This window comes from Gopherus flavomarginatus, chromosome 2, assembly GCF_025201925.1.
Source record: "Gopherus flavomarginatus isolate rGopFla2 chromosome 2, rGopFla2.mat.asm, whole genome shotgun sequence".
Taxonomy (NCBI): domain Eukaryota; kingdom Metazoa; phylum Chordata; order Testudines; family Testudinidae; genus Gopherus; species Gopherus flavomarginatus.
The window spans coordinates 213357932-213374973 of NC_066618.1; the positions used below are offsets into that span (position 1 = coordinate 213357932).

The window sequence follows — 17042 nt, forward strand, 5'->3', positions numbered from 1 at the left end:
CAACCATGGAGAATTTCAGCCTTAATGGTTACAGTTTGTCCAAATTATAAACAACTAAATCCAAGGTTTAGAATGGAAAGTGTTAGGCAACTTTACCGATAGGCATTGCCACCAGCTCTGCCCCTCATGTCTGTACAATGGCAGAGCTAGACTAATCCCACTTATTTTCTTACATTGAAGGCTTAATCATTCAAATTTGTGTGCAAGATTTCAGTGGTTTTTCAGTGTATTTTTCATGGATGACACCATATTGTTCACTGACAGCAGCTAATAATCCAGTGCCAAGGAAGTTGTGCTGTAGACTTGTTATTCACCACAGCATGGGTCAGAGGTTTCCTTAAAGAGAAAATACAAAATATTTGGCAAGGCTTGAGCTTGAAACACATTCACTTATTTGCAGAAAAATAATGATCATGGGGACATGACTGAGACAAACCAAACAAACAGAAAAACAGGGTATTTTCTTCAGTATGTGCAATTAATGCTTCTGTCAACAACAAATAAACGTCATGAGCAAAGTAATGAAACTAGGATCAGTGCAGAGTTGAGTAGCTAATATGCATTAAGTATCAGAGGGGTAGCCGTGTTAGTCTGGATCTGTAAAAGCAGCAAAGAATCCTGTGGACCTTATAGACTAACAGATGTTTTGGAGCATGAGCTTTCGTGGGTGAATACCCACTTCGTCAGATGCATGTAGTGGAAATGTCCAGGGGCAGATATATGTATGTAGGCAAGCTAGAGATAATGAGGTAAGTTCAATCAGGGAGGATGAGGCCCTGTTCTAGCAGTTGAGGTGTGAGGAAAACCAAGGGAGGAGAAACTGGTTTTGTAGTTGGCAAGCCATTCACATTCTTCATTTAATCCTGAGCTGATGGTGTCAAATTTGCAGATGAATTGAAGCTCAGCAGTTTCTCTTTGAAGTCTAGTCCTGAAGTTTTTTTTGCTGCAGGTTGGCCACCTTAAGGTCTGCTATAGTGTGGCCAGGGAGGTTGAAGTGTTCTCCCACAGGTTTTTGTATATTGCCATTCCTAATATCTGATTTGTGTCCATGTATCCTTTTCCGTAGCGACTGTCCAGTTTGGCCGATGTACATAGCAGAGGGGCATTGCTGGCATATGATGGCATATATTACATTGGTGGAGGTGCAGGTGAATGAACCGGTGATGGTATGGCTGATCTGGTTAGGTCCTGTGATGGTGTCGCTGGTATAGATATGTGGACAGAGTTGGCATCGAGGTTTGTTGCATGGATTGGTTCCTGAGCTAGAGTTACTATGGTGCAGTGTGCAGTTACTGGTGAGAATATGTTTCAGGTTGGCAGGTTGCCTGTGGGCGAGGACTGGCCTGCCACCCAAGGCCTGTGAAAGTGTGAGATCGTTGTCCAGGGTGGGTTGTAGTTCCCTGATGATGCGTTGGAGGGGTTTTAGCTGGGGACTGTATGTGATGGCCAGTGGAGTCCTGTTGGTTTCTTTCTTGGGTTTGTCTTGCAGTAGGAGGCTTCTGGGTACACGTCTGGCTCTGTTGATCTGTTTCCTTATTTCCTTGTGTGGGTATTGTGGTTTTGAGAATGCTTGGTGGAGATTTTGTAGGTGTTGGTCTCTGTCTGAGGGGTTAGAACAGATGCGATTGTACCTCAGTGCTTGGCTGTAGACAATGGATCGTGTGATGTGCCCGGGATGGAAGCTGGAGGCATGAAGGTAGGCATAGCGGTCGGTAGGTTTTCGGTATAAGGTGGTGTTAATGTGACCATCACTTATTTGCACCGTGGTGTCCAGGAAGTGGACCTCCCGTGTAGATTGGTTCAGGCTGAGGTTGATGGTGGGGTGGAAGCTGTTGAAATCATGGTGGAATTTTCCAGAGTCTCCTTCCCATGGGTCCAGATGATGAAGATGTCATCAATATAGTGTAGGTAGAGAAGGGGCGTGAGTGGACGAGAGCTGAGGAAGCGTTGTTCCATGTCGGCCATAAAAATATTGGCATATTGTGGGGCCATGCGGGTGCCCATAGCGGTGCCACTGATCTGGAGATATGAATTGTCATCAAATTTGAAATATTTGTGTGTGAGGATAAAGGCACAGAGCTCAGCAGCCAATTGTGCTGTGGCATCATCAGGGATACTGTTCCTGACAGCTTGTATTCCATCTGTGTGTGGGATGTTCGTGTAGAGATCCTCTATGTCCATAGCGGCTAGGATGGTGTTTTCTGGAAGGTCACCAATGCATTGTAGTTTCCTCAGGAAATCAGTGGTGTCATGGAGATAGCTGGGAGTGCTGATGGCATAGGGTCTGAGTAGAGAGTCCACATATCCAGACAGTCCTTCAGTGAGAGTGCCAATGCCCGAGATGATGGGGCATCCAGGATTTCCAGGTTTATGGATCTTGGGTAGTAGATAGAATAACCCTGGTCGGGGCTCTAAGGGTATGTTGATTTGTTCCAGTGTTAGTGTAGGGAGTGTCCTGAGTAGATGTTACAGTTTCTTAGTATATTACTCAGTGGGATCTGAGGGAAGTGGCCTGTAGAATTTGGTGTTGGAGAGTTGTCTGGCAGCCTCCTTTTGGTAGTCAGACCTGTTCATGATGACAACAGCACCTCCTTTATCAGCCTCTTTGATGATAACGTCAGGGTGGTTTCTGAGGCTGTGGATGGCATTGCGTTCTGCACGACTTAGGTTATGAGGCAAGCGATGTTGTTTTTCCACAATTTCTGCCTGTGCACGTTGGCGGAAGCATTCAATGTATAGGTCCAGACTGTCATTTCGACCCTCAGGGGGAGTCCATGAGTCTCTAGATGAGACGTGATATATCAATCCCTGAGAAATCGATTGCTACCCGCCGATACGGCCGGTAGTGAAGACATATCCTCAGTCTTTCTCTGACTGTTTACTCCAGGGCAGGGTTTAGGAAGTGCTGATTGTTAAAGTAGTTAGTCTGTGAATAACAAAAGCCAGGAAGAATTATAGGGTCAGTGTGGGTCCAGTAGCTGGACTAAGGAATCCCATTGGTATGCTCTATAATAGAGTGGTGTCTCTTATCTTCTACAAGAAACACTTCATCAGGGGGCAGTTTCTGCACTCTGGAGAGCACAGGGGCTGCAACTGTAGCTGGCCCTTAGACCAGGGGCACAAGAAAGGTGACAGCTCCAGCGCTTTTCTTACTCTCACAGGGGCAGACCAGAGTCTGGTCAAAAGGATACAGGGAATAATCACAGCTTTCTGTCGCAAAAGAGAGACAAGATGGGTGAGATATTGGACTAACCAGTGAAAGATATTCCTCACCCATCTTGTGTCTAATATCCTGGGACTGGCACAGCTACCACTATACTGAATGCTACCTGTCGCAAAAGAGACTGTAGGAGGTAGCTGTCACGAGAGATTCAGCTCAGTCGATTTAGTTAAAGGCAGTGAGTGGGAAATTTAAGGCAGGGCAGGGGTATGTGTGATATTTTTATCATGTGCAATGGCTCTCAATGAAAATCTCAGGTCCATTCCTGCTGGCCAGGACTACACATTGTAATGGAAATTCCCAACATGAATCTGCAGTACCTGAGGGACCTGCAGGAATGGAACTGACCTTTTCAGTAATACCAGTTGTAGAGAAAATAAAAGAGGGGATATTCAGCTGCAAATATTTAAAGGCACACTTGGAAAGATACTTGGAAAAAGAAATCACAGGTAAAGCAAAGGGAAGGACAGTGGTAGTCTCAAATACAGGTAATTTTTACCCTTTTTAAATATAATTTGATTGTATTCATTCTTCATTTGTTGTTTTCTTTTCTGCCTATCTGACAATCACTGTACTCCATTCGGCAAAGTGCTTTGAACCATAGATTAATGGGCCCTGTATTTTTACTATAGCTCTAAAGCCTTCTGTGAGCCTTTTTATACCTATATTTGTGTTACTTTACTTTCCCTTCCACACCAAGGCTCCACCAAGGGCCATTCCCACCCACTTTATGGGAAGAGGAGTAGCAGCCCCTTGGTGCTTGTTCTCCCAACAGCATTGTGACATGTGATGTGAATAACCTGCACAGGGAAGTGAGGGGGTTCTTTATGCTCCCCCTCCCAAATTCCTTGTGTGAGTATAGAGTCTGGCTTCTAGTCTGGTGCACAGCCTGGTTTGAGAAAAGAATTGACTAGAACTAGATATGAGCCAAGGAAGTGAGGTTCAGTTCTGAATCAGGGTTAGGTTTAGGTTAGATGTGACAGGGCTCCACTCACCATGCCGGTGCCTCCTGCTGTCCATCTTGGGGATTAGCTCTGCAGGCTAGTATGCCCTCTCCAGATGGTGCATTGCCTGCTGTCACCTGGTCCTGGACCCTCGTCACTCCAAAGACTGCGGTATCCTCTTCATGACACAGCACTCCGGCCATGTCACAATGTGTGCTCCCCCATTCCAAGGGTAAGTGCTGCAGTCCAACCGTCCCACCATTTCCCCAGTGGCAACAGCAGCCACTGGTTTGGCCACTTCCCTGTTACTCCAGCAGCCTCTTTGCCCTTACCTCAGGGACTCAGCCTGCAAATCCCAGCAGCCAGCCAGGAGCTCTCTCTAGCTCCCCTAGTCCCTGCTAGCAGCACTGCTCTGTCCAGGGTGCTAGCTTCTTTCTGCCTGCCAGACACCCAGTCCTCCGTCCTTAAGCTCCAGGGAGTAAGTGACGGCCCTGCCCTGCAGCTCTTCTTATATGAGTCTACCAGGCCCTGAATGGCTGTTCCTTTCAGCCCCTCTCTGACTGGCTGCCTCCTGCAAAGCCTCCCTAGGACTCTATTAACCCCTTACAGGCCAGTGTTGGGCCGACTCCCCATAACACTACTGTTCTGGGTTTGTGCTTCAGGAAGAATCAAGGGTGGAAAAGGCCTGAGTTGGATTTAATGGTGCTGAAAAATTGAGTGAACTTAGATTTCCATCACTTTGGGCCTGACATCTAAAGAAAACAGATGTTCCCTTATGTTTCAGTTAAATCTAAATGAGAATTCAAAATTGGTCTCTCTAGATTTGGAAACAACCAAGAATCAAAAGGCAGGTTCAGGTGCAGGTTTTCAAATCTGAACCCTAGGAAATTTGAAGGGGTTCAAATTCAAGATGCTAGTTTTGTACCATTTTAAAATAATACATGAATAAGACTTTTTGGTGGGTAAAAAACGTAGTTTTCCTTTTGAGTAGAGCTCATTTATGAACAGTAACTAACATGCTTTGGGTTTGATGTAATATTTTTACCACTTGTTTGATGACTTGTCACAGTGCATTTGTGGTTGGCTGCAATGTTCATATTAATCATCCACAAATCCTAAAGATGAGTACATTATCTAACATTATACTACTGCATATCTTGTTTCACTATCTCTCATGCTCTGTGTTGCTTTGTCTAGATTGTTGGTCAGGCTCTCTGTTTATGCCTGGATTTTGGTGCAGAAGGTTATAAAGCTTGGAGTTTCTAATGGATTTGCTCTGTGGCTGCAGCTGAACAGTGCAAGCAAATCCAGCCAATGCCACTACAGCTCCTGAAGGAGCCATATTGCCACAGGGCATGGAGGCTAGTGGAGCAGAAACCATCCCCTAAATGTCTCTGATCTGAGAGGTATTGGGAAAATTCTATGAACGGAATTTTTCTCCCCACTCGTAGCCCTCTTCTTTGGGCTTTTCTGCTGCAGAGGGTGATTTCATCCAATAAATCCGTTTTGTGTGTATGAATATGGGAGAAACATTAGGAGAAGTCCAGACATAGTGCAGTAGTGAATGGAGTATAAATGCAATGGTCAAAGATGCAGCCAGTTCTATTTTGCATATGGATATCTGCTACATTATAGGCAGAGCTCATAGCACTGCCTATTATTCAGGTTGCCCAAACATGTGATTATGTAATTAAAGACTGTCTTATAATGGAGACACGCAAGGGAGCAAATTAATGTTTCAGAGCAACAATCTTAATTCTGGCATTTTCTAACTTTTGAGTGCTTGCCTTTGCAACCTTAATAATGTTCTTTTAATATATTTTTGTGTGGTATATATCTATCCATTTAGACACAACTGTAGATATGAGGTGTAATTCATAGTTTATCATATAGGTATCATCCTTTCTAAGATTTCACAGAGTGGCCAGGAGCAATGTATTGTGAGATACCATTTGCTAGAACTCCAAGCAGAAACAATTGACATGACCACCATTTGTTGGTCAATGTGTGCAGTTTGTAGCAGCGGACATGCTAGTCTTTGCCCTGAAGATGTACATCTCTGCTTGCACTTTCTTGAGCACTATGGAGAGATTCTGCCTGACAACCAAACCTGGAACAACGCTGCTTGTTCCAAGTTTGTGAGAGCCCGTAATTTTTTTCTTCCTTCAGGACTATTGCAAGTGAGGGTGGGATTTAGCACATATTTTGGAATATCAGGAAGTTCCTTCTTGGAATACAAATTATGGTACTGGCATCAGGGCTGGTGCAAGGATGTTTTGTGCCCTAGGCGAAACTTCCACCTTGCGCCGTCCCCCCGCTCCCCCATCCTGAGGTGACGACCCCGCGGCAGCTCTCTCACTCTGCCCTAAGGCGCCCCCCCCCGCAGCAGCTCTCCACCCTCCGCCCTGAGGCACCTCCCCGCCCCAGCTCACCCCTGCTCCGCACACGAGCACCCCGAGCACGCCGTTGCTGCTTCACTTCTCCCGCCTCCCAGGCTTGCGGCGCCAATCAGCTTAGGTGCCATGAGCCTGGGAGGCAGGAGAAGTGAAACAGCCATGGTGTGCTCAGGGAGTAGGTGGGGCAGGGGTGAGCTGAGGCAGGGAGTTCCTCTGCGTGCCGCCCCTCCCTTCCTTGCTGCAGGCGGCCCTCCCAGCGCTCCCCTGCCCCAGCTCCCTCCACCTAAATGCCAGCAGCAACTGGGGCAGCCGAAGATCCAGCCGCTGCGGTCGCTGCCGAAGAAAATGGCGCCCCCCAAATCCCAGCACCCTAGGCGACCGCCTAGGTCCCCTAAATGGTTGCACCGGCCCTGACTGGTCTCTCTAAAGTATGTTACCTTCTAGACTCAGACTTCAGCCTACAGACTACACAAACCCATAGATGCCTGAATATTTCATGTATTAGCACTAACAGTATAGATTTGGAGATCATCTTGCATTTTCATCCAAAGGTTCCAATACCAAATACCTGGATTTAAGATGTGACTGATAACTAAGGTCAAGTCCTTTCAGGCTGCCATTTATAGCTGATGTTAACATGGATCTTGGCGACATACAGTCTGAAAACCGGATATCCTTGGATTTCTTGTGGCATGTTCTATTTGCAAGTGGGTAGACAAGCCAAGGATTTAGAAAAGGCTGATGCTTATTTGGGACTTATACCTTTGGAGCATATTATGAATATGAGGAAAAAATGGCTAATAATAAGTTATTGTTCATTTGTAATACATTGTTGTATTGTGTAATACTGAAAATATCAGTAAGGAGGACCTATGCTTTTGGAAAGAGGAAGGCATTTGGTATTCCATTTTTAAACTAAATTATGACACTTCTAAAAATAAACCAAAATACAGTACGACTACGCATGCCTTAAATGTATTCTGATTGTATTCAGAAACTTGTCCAAGGTTGAGGGGAATCTATGGATTCGGCAATTGTGGCATTCCCTTTTCCTCTGTTTCTCCCCTTCTCTACTTTTCCTTCGTTAAATGACATATTAATTCATTGTGCTTGCTTTATTTCTTTATTTGGTAGTGGGGTAGCATGGTATAGTAGTAGTACAGGGTCTCATCAGTCACTGAAAGTCATGTTGCCATATAGTTTGCATACATATAGTTTAAAAAACATTAGCACACTGAAGTGTTTTGCTTATCAAAAATTATTCCAGCTAGGGGAACTAGATAACTTCATGGCTGGTTGCAGAATACAGAGCTTTTCACTTATAGTTCACTGGTTTAAATCGATTCCAGAGGATTAGAATTCTTTAGGAATTGTTAGATGTTCAATGGCCCTTGGTAGCAGGTGAGGTAGTCCTAGTCTAGGATCTAGTAGATAGGTATCCACATCACAAAAAATCTCATTACAATTTACATGAATTGGAACCTGCCTGTCTTGATTGACAGGCTCTGCAGACTAGCCATGGACAGGGGTATAGAAACTCTAGAAGGCCCTGTCAGGTATAATTCCCAAATCTGGACCTTAGCATCCAGGATATGGGTACTAGCATGAATTCCCCTAAGCTTAATTACCAGCTTAGATCTGATAGGCTGCCACCAATCAGGACTTAGAGTAGAGTGCCTGATAGACTCTGGTCTCCTCAAAAACTTCCCAGGGGGCCCCAAGACCCAAATTCCTTGAGTCTCACAACAAAGGGAAATAAACCATTCCCTTCCCCCTCCCTTCTTCCTCCCAGCTCCTTCCCGCCCTGGGAACACTAGGAGATACTGTGAATCAATTCCTTGAAACACAACACAAAGAGATCAAGTTTCTCTCTCCCCCTCACCCAGAGGCAATACAAATTTACCTTTCCCTCCTTGCTTCCCACCAATTCCCTGGTATATACAGACTCAATTTCTTTGAGCCTTAATTAGGAGAGAAAAATCAACAGGTCTTAAAAGCAAAACTTTTAATAAAAAAGAAAGAAAAAAGTAAAAGGTTTATCTCTGCACTTTAGATGGTAAACAATTACAGGGTCTTTCAACTTATAAACAATAGAAAGAAACTTTCTCCAGCAGAAACACAATTTAAGCTACTTCCAGCAAGTACACATATGCAAATAAGAAACAAATTAAAAGACTACAACTGCCTTTTTTCTTACTCACAATTCTGAATAGATAAGAGACTAGCAGGGAGATTGGCAGAAACCTGGTTGCACCTCTAGTCCCGTCCAGGACCCAGAGAGAACAAAGCCAAACTCAAAACCCACAAACAAAGGCTTCCCTCCACGAGATTTGAAAATATCTTGTCTCCTGATTGGTCCTCTGGTCAGGTGTTTGCAGGTCACTGTTTGTTAACCCTTTATAGGTGAAAGAGACATTAACCCTTAGCTATCTGTTTATGACAGGCCCAGCTTACAGGAGTGGTGAAATGTGCATTGCTACTAGGTATGCTGGACATTCTCCGTACATAGAGGGATTTAATTTCAAGGCCCATCACTTTGGCACCTTTAATGAACAGTGAGATAAAATGCATTTTGAAAAGTTGGTAACTGAAACATCATAACTGTTTGCTAAGAAAGCTTACGAGAGCTTAAATTATTATAAAATGTCTAGTATTTCTTCTAGTTTTCTGAATGTTTTTTTCAACAGCTTCTCAATTTTCTTTGTGAGTCTAATAATGTGGCTTTTATTTCAGACTAAAAGATTCCAATATAATGATAGAAGATCGATCCTATAAGTTGAGTCCCAAAGCAAAGAGGGCAAAACAGAGTTTATTCTCTGAGGAAAAAGAAAATAAAGCCATTGACTATGTAGTACCAGTGTTCACAGGACGGTATGTTTGTTTTCCTTTCCCTTTTTCTTGGTGTACTTGTTAATTTATAAAATATTCCTTATGATAATAATTAATAATCCATCTCTTTTTTTTATCTATCAACATCAAAATGCTTTTAAAAAGATGGGTTAGTTTTCTCTACTTTACATATAGGAAACACACAGAAGTTAAGTGTCTTGCCCCCGGTCACTGAATGTATCAATGACAAAGCCAGGAAAGAAACTCAGGTATTCTGATTTAGTTTTGTGCCCTTGTTATCTGGACTGTGCACACCTTATTTCCTATGAGAAGGAAACAGAGTTATGGACATTTAGCCATGAAAACTGGGCTTGATGCAGGAATTACTGAGTAAAATTATATGCCATACGTCAGATTAGATCATCATAATGGCTTTTCTGGCTTTTCACATCTGTGAATCTGTGGTGAATTTGAAGGGTCATGTTCCTCGAAATCTGAGAAATAAGTTTGTACACACAATTTTGTTGGCTTTTCTAGTTTAAAGATTTTCTCTATAATTTAAATGTCTCTTATCAAGTCAGTGTTAAATATGGCAAAATTGAGAAAACGTGGTCATGTTTTGCCCTGGTAGAGGAAAAAATGTTAATGATAAAACTAATTAAGATCTTAAGTTCAACATAATCAACTCTAATTCTCCCAAGTACTGGTGGTATTTATATCATATCTGCTGTTGATGTGATAAATTTCTGCTGCAGCAATGTCCTAAGTAAATCTGAATGTGAACTATACATAGTAGCCAAAACCAAGGCAAACATGGAGACTTTCCTGGGATATGGTGTAATGATTTATTATGAGATAATGACAGTCCAGGCATAGTCATTTGTTCAGGTTTATTCATACCAGGACAGGTCATGGAAAACTAACTTGTGATTGGAGATTAGGAGAAAAGCCCATTTGTTGTCAAATACACACCTCTGTTTAGCTTTTATGTCTCCTGCAAAGCTGTGCTTTTCACATGACATTTATGAAGTGTGAGAGACAAGGTAGATGAAGTAATATCTTTTATTGGACGAACTTCTGTTGGTGGAAGGGACAAGCTTTTGAGTTTCACAGGCTCTTCTTCAGGTCTGGAGAAGGAAACTAGAATGTCCAAGCTAAATACAAGGCTGGACAGATTAATCATAAAGGGTTCACAGATATTGTAGGAGGCCACATAAAATGAAGTAATTCATACTTGTATGATTGTAGGACAATGGAGGGTCAGTGGGCAGCATGTGTTGTAAGTTGTTGCAAAGGGCCATAAAACCAATGTCGCTGTTAAATCTCTGTTACTGTCCGGTGGAGTTATGAATTTAGGTTCCCAGGCTCATCTGTTGAAGGTGTTCTGCACGTTTCCTTTCAGGATGAGGATTGAGAGGTCAGATGTGGAGTGGTTGCTATGTGAAAAGTGTTCCCCAATGGGAGAAGGTGTGGAATTCAGTGGTATCATGGGCTACTGCTGAATTTACATTTGTAAATTGTAGCACTTCTACTGTGTTTGTAACCTCATGCTTTTGTGTGGAATTCAGATTTTCATCTCGTTAGTGGGACACATTTGCTTTTGCCTTTTTAATACCCTGTTTTTGAGATAAGGCATCTCTAGCCCAGAGGTTTTCTTTCTTGTTCTATTCCCTCCCATTATCTCTAAATCCAAGAGCCATTTTTCTTTTACTTTTCCTACTCCTCCAGGCCAGAGATTCACTACTCTTTAATTCAACTAAGATACAAAGATATATGCCCCCTACAAAGCACTATTTTGGAGTTTTAAGTATGTCTCTCATGATGGAAATAGATAAATTTAAAATGTCATGCACAATTTGCAATAAATCTACTTTAAGGCTACTTACAATTTATGGCACTATGTGATTTAGGGCAGGTCTACACTAGAAGTTGCACCGCTGTAGCATGTCTGGTGAAGCCACTCGAAGCTGCTGGGAGAGTGCTCACCCATTGGCATAATTACTCCACCTCCACAAGAGGTGGAAGTTATGTAGGTGGGAGACACTCTCCTGCCAACATAGCGCCAATGTGGACAGCGCTTAAGTTGCTGTAACTTGTGCCACTGAGGCGATGCCTTTTTCATACCCCTGAGCGATGCAAGTTAGATCGACTTCAGTAGTAGTGTAAACCTGTGCTCAGCTAACTGGGCTGTTTTAAAGAGTGTTGCCTTTTGGCATGTTCCATTAGCTGCTTCCCCATCTCTCCAAGACAAACATGTCTCCTTTTAGGTGTGCCTAATCTTTACAAATACAGGATTTATTCCTCCTTTTGGAAGGAAGTGTTGTCCAGCAACTGGATGACATTAATCCTGATTTGCTTTACTTTGTGTTGCTTTACTACTGGGTTATGTGATTTGGGGCATGTCATGACCACTCTGTAATTCATTTTACTTGTTTGTAAAATTAGTATAATAGTTCCTAACTCAGAAAGGAGTTCTGAAGCTTAATTAATTTCTGTCTGTACAGCACCTGGAAATCCTAAAATAAAAGGTGCTATAGAATTCCAAAATATTATCATCAGTACAATTATTATGCCTTATACTACTACCTATTGTCGACCCTATTTCCTGCACATGGCAACTCAGAATGTTGTGAATGCTTTGGGGCCATTTTGTTGGCCAGCACTGTGATTTTGAATTAGTTTAAGAGTTTTAAAAGGCACATGATGGTCATTAAGTGTCCAAGTAGGCATTTTATCACGTGTTTTTGTTTTTGTGAATTTTTTGGCATCATATTGATGTTTGTGTGCCAGGATTGTGGAAGTGATATGTTGCAATAGCATCAAGTATTTATTCTTATTGAAGGGTAATAGCCCAGACTCATTGAACCATGTGCATGTTATAAATCAGACCTAAATTCTCCTGTGAAACCAATCCACAGTTTCCCATGCACAGATAGTTTGTACAAGGAGTAGGTACTTAAAAAGGTCAGCATTCTAGCCATTCTACAGTGCTATTATATTGGCTGTGGTACTGTTTCAATAATGTTTCCACTGTTCCCTCTGTTTTCAGGGGTTTCAAAATCTGCTGTAAAAATTCACTCACATGGAATACAAAGACTCAACTCATTATTATTTGTTCTTACACACACAGAGTCAACATCAGCTTCTGTGGGATTGCAGGGTATAAGTCAATGCAGAATTTGGTCCATGGAGGATAAAATTAGGGAAAACGTGTTGCTGTTCTAGCATATCAAGCACTGAGTGCCCAATCCAACTACCACTGAAGCCAGTGAGAACATTTCCACTAAAGTTAATTGAAACAGAATCTGGCTCATAGACTGGAACTCTGTACCCAACAACACATGTAAGCTGTAAACTTGTGGGTGCCATATACCGAGAACTGTTTTCTTGAAGAAAGTATTTTAAATATATAAATTTAGGCTTGAACCTGCAGTCTATACCCAGGTAAAGTTCCCACTTATGTCAGTGAGAGTTTTGACTTTATAAGGAATGCGGAATCAGGCCCTAAATGCTCTGTTGTTTTTGCTGTGATTCACCCTTTCAGGGAACACTGAATCCTGATCTTTGGCCTTGGCAGATAAGGAAAGGAAGAAATTAGTTTCTCTTTTGTTTTAAAATTAAATTATTTATAAGCTGTAGATCTACACACCTGAGGGCCACTCCTGCAAGGTGCTAAGCCCGTGTTTGGAGCTGGGGATGCTTATTAACTCACAGAAGCTGCTCAGCAGCTTAAGGATCAAATCCAAGTTCCATTAACATTGTGGTATCAAACGCTACCAAATTCATGGTCCATTTTGATCACTTTCATGGCCAGAGGGTTTTAAAATTGGTCAATTTCACATTTTCATCTGTTTACATCTGAAATTTCATAGTGTTGTAACCATGGGCATCCCAACCCAAAAGGTACCCAGAAATTGGTCTGATCTTGCCCCTCTCAGAGCTGTCATGCAAGGGAAGGACAAGTTCCGTCCCTCCCCAGCCCAGCAGAGACAAGCAGTTAGGAGCACCCTGGCTGGGGCACTCTGAGCAGGAGGGGGAGATCGGACCCCCCTCCACCAATCTCTTCCAACTGCAGGAACCTCCAGTGGTGGGCAGGGAGCTTCCTGCAGCAGGGGGAGGCCCTTGGACGTAGGTCTAATCTCCACACCCCCCAGCTGCCATGCAACGAAAGGATAAGTCCTCTCCCTCCCCAGCCCAGCAGAGACTTGCAGCTAGAAGCCTCTTGGCTGGGGCACTGCCACCAGCAAGGGGAGATCATATTTCATGGGGATGGGCTTATTTCACTGTCCGTGACACATTTTTCATGGCAGTGAAATTGGTAGGGCGCTAACCATTTGTAATGAAAAAGAAAACAAGGTCAGGTTGCCTTTAAAATAAAAATGTCATTGATTCAGCCAAAGTGAATTTAGATAGCTACATTTATATTTATTGAATTAGGGCAGATCTACATTTAAAAATCTGCATTGGTGCAGCTGCACTGCTGCATCGCTTCAGATGTTACTGTGCTGATGGGAGAGCTTCTCCTGTCAGAGTAGTTAATCCACCTCTGAGAGAGGAAGTAGCTATGCTGACTGGAGAAGACCACCCATCGACACAGCACTGTCTGCACTGGAGGTTAGATTGGAGTAATTGTGTTGCTCAGGGGCATGGATTTTTCACATCCTGAGCAACATAATTATACCAATGTAAGTTCGTAGTGTAGACCTGGCCTGAGAAATGAGTTTTTAAAACAATTTTTAGAAATCTCCATCACTGTTTCTGTAGTTTCATGTGGTGATTGTGAATGGTGTTGCCAACACTGAGGAAGAGAAACCATTTTACTGGTACTTCCCAGGAAGTCCTATCTGCCAAAGTAGCTCAAAACACCAACAGCTGACTTCAGAATTTGAATATATGAGAAAGACAGGAGACAGTCAATGCTGTCATATAAGTTGCCTCAGTACTTTCAGGATTTTATATGTGTGGTTAATTTAACAGTTCATTCCAATGCTGAGTTGCATTGCTTCTCTTTATTGACATTAACACCAAACTGTAAAGGTGGCAGCTTCGGCAGTTATTTATGTTTTTCTTTAGAGGTGGCCTCAAGTAATTCCCCAGATCCAAACTCCCTGAACTTTGGGTGTTTCAGTCAGAATTCCTCTTTAGATGTCTTATAGTTAAATGGATACTGTCAACTGGAAATCTAGTTGTTTTAAAAAAAGAGAGAGTTAAAAGTAGTTTCAATTACTTCTCTGTCCCTGGTTATCCCTGACAGTTGTTACTGGTTTACATTTAAATTTAAAAAAAATGTTTTCCTCTAACCTGTTGCTGCGTGGAAGGCCCACATAAACAGGGACAACTGATTCTGTAACAGAGCATACAGGTGAAACAGTGAAAATGACATTACAAAAGTGCTGTCTAATGCACAACATTAGCAAATTTAGAAAAAAAGGAATTTCTCCCCCCAATCTCTTTCAGTTATAATAAGTGAAAGGAAGCTCTAGCCCTGTATCCAAACATAAGATTGGGTCCTTTGCTTAGTGTCATGAATATATAATGATACATATAGTGTGAGACTGAAAAAGTTGTCAGTTTTACCTAAAATGAATGGGTACTACAGAATCTGCAGTAAAGCACTTAGCAATTTTAAAGTAAAGCCATTTATTTTGCTAAACCAAATGTTATGCAGTAGCTGTATTCACCAGAAACCCCTCACATCAGGGAACCCGCACTGCACACTGAAACAGCTCTGAAGCTCTGACACTTCTAAAGCAAAAAGGCTGCAATACTGTTCCCACATGTGATTCTGAAGGCAGAATTTGACATGGTGATATTTGTGACCAAAAGCACCCTGTATTCACACCCTACACATTGTTCTATTAAATCTTTGTACAAAATATGCCTTGTGAGGCAATATTTGAAAACTAATAACTCTCTGATCAATAATATAATGGTGAAATGTATATAGCAACATCATATGCAGGGTCATCCATAGGTATTCTGGGGCCCTACGCAGCCCCCTCATTGGGGTGTGTGTGGGGCCCCAGGCCTCTGCGGCAGGGGGGATTGGCTTGGGGGTCTGGGAGTAACCATCACCCCTGCACTCACCGGTGGCCGGCTGAGGCCAGGTTGAAGCACTTCCCAATGCTGGGGAGTGCAGACCCAACCCTGTTGCGGTCCTTAGGGGCGTGGGGGCAGGGCTGGGGCAGAGCAGGGATGGGAAGAGACGAGGCTGGGGCAGAGCTGGGTTGGGAACAATGGTGAAGAGGCAGGGCAGGGGCTGGAGCAGCACGTAGCTGTGCAGGGCATCAGGAAATTTGGTGCCCCAAATTTCCTGGTGTGCTACATAGCTGCATACTTTGCATATGGATGGGGACAGCCCTGTTTATATGTAAAGTTATGATTTCCCCCTCAATAGTGTTACTTGTTCAAAACCAGCCCTGCCTAGGCAAAAAGTTGTTAACAAGGTCCATCCTAAACAAAAGAATGTGTGTTTACCTTAATTTACATATAAGTAATAAACAGGGTCATCAAGACAGCAAGGGGAGAGGATGGCAGGGAACAGAACAATTTGCATTTCAGCAAACACAAGTGGGGAAAAAATGAGTATGGAGCTTTCTTCGTCACTGGATTCCATGTCACCTTCTTCACTGCTTAAATAAACTTTAATTTGAGGGGTAACCTTCAGAAGAATCCACTTCAAAGATTTACTGGACTATAAAATAAAGGGTCAGAGAACCCTAAGTTGTCTCTTTGACCTCAGAAGACAAAGGCACCAGCACCTTTGGGCCTCTGCGCGAGATCCTGATCGAGAAGAAGGGCATTCACCATCTTGCTAGTACACTGTGGAAAAGAAAGGCCATCTTGAACAATGCCTTGAACCAAACTTTGCAAGATTAACTCTTATACTCGAATTCACTTAAATCCTATCTTCTTTTGTTAATAAACCCATTTTATTTTTAATCTAAACCAATCCAGTGCTGTGTTTAAACTGAACTGGTTGATAACTCCAATTAAAGTAGCAAACTGTAGAATATTACCTCCTTAGAGGGGCAACAAACCATAATATGCCTTTGATTTTTCCACGACAGGGCAGGATATTTCAGAACACACATTTCTGGGAAAATTCAGGGCTGGGGAGGGTGTGGAGTCACCATACCAGTTGTTAACCACAGCTGCTGGAAATCTGTGGTATTGCTGGCAGGTGCCAGGATCCAAAAAGCATTGGAGCAGGGCTGCCCAGTACACAGACAGAGTGCATGCTTGTTGCTGACTATGGGCATCCCAGGAAGTGAGCTGGGGCAAGGTATTGTGAGGCACTTGGGGTTACAGGGTAAGAGGTAACACAATACTTCACTAATCTGGATTGCACACCTGAATGTGACAATATTATTAAAGCTGATGTTGATGGTATCCTCCATTGTTGAATGCCTTAGGGGGATGCAGAAAAGAGAATAAAAGTGTTCATGAAACATCTTTTTAAAATATTTTAAAGAACAAATGACTTCACCGACATTAAAGAATAAAGTGCTCGTTTGATTGCAGAGAGCTTTTTGTAGTGCCTGGGATTGTTCTTTTTCATATAAATCAGAAGTGAGAACTTTGTTATACTGCTGCTGTAATCTCCAGTTTGTGGTGGTGGTATAAGTGCCACTGCTTCAAATCACTATTTGA

The 17042-nt window shown here is 42.8% G+C and overlaps 1 protein-coding gene across 2 annotated transcripts in view; it reads left to right on the forward strand.

Moving 5' to 3' along the window:
* Window positions 1-17042, forward strand: part of MYOM1 (myomesin 1) — a 108983-nt gene that overhangs the window by 11129 nt on the left and 80812 nt on the right. For both annotated transcript variants that reach the window (XM_050942091.1, XM_050942092.1), the window contains exon 3: window positions 9294-9431. In XM_050942091.1, the coding sequence (XP_050798048.1) occupies window positions 9294-9431 (138 nt within the window). The remainder of the gene's footprint in view (window positions 1-9293; window positions 9432-17042) is intronic.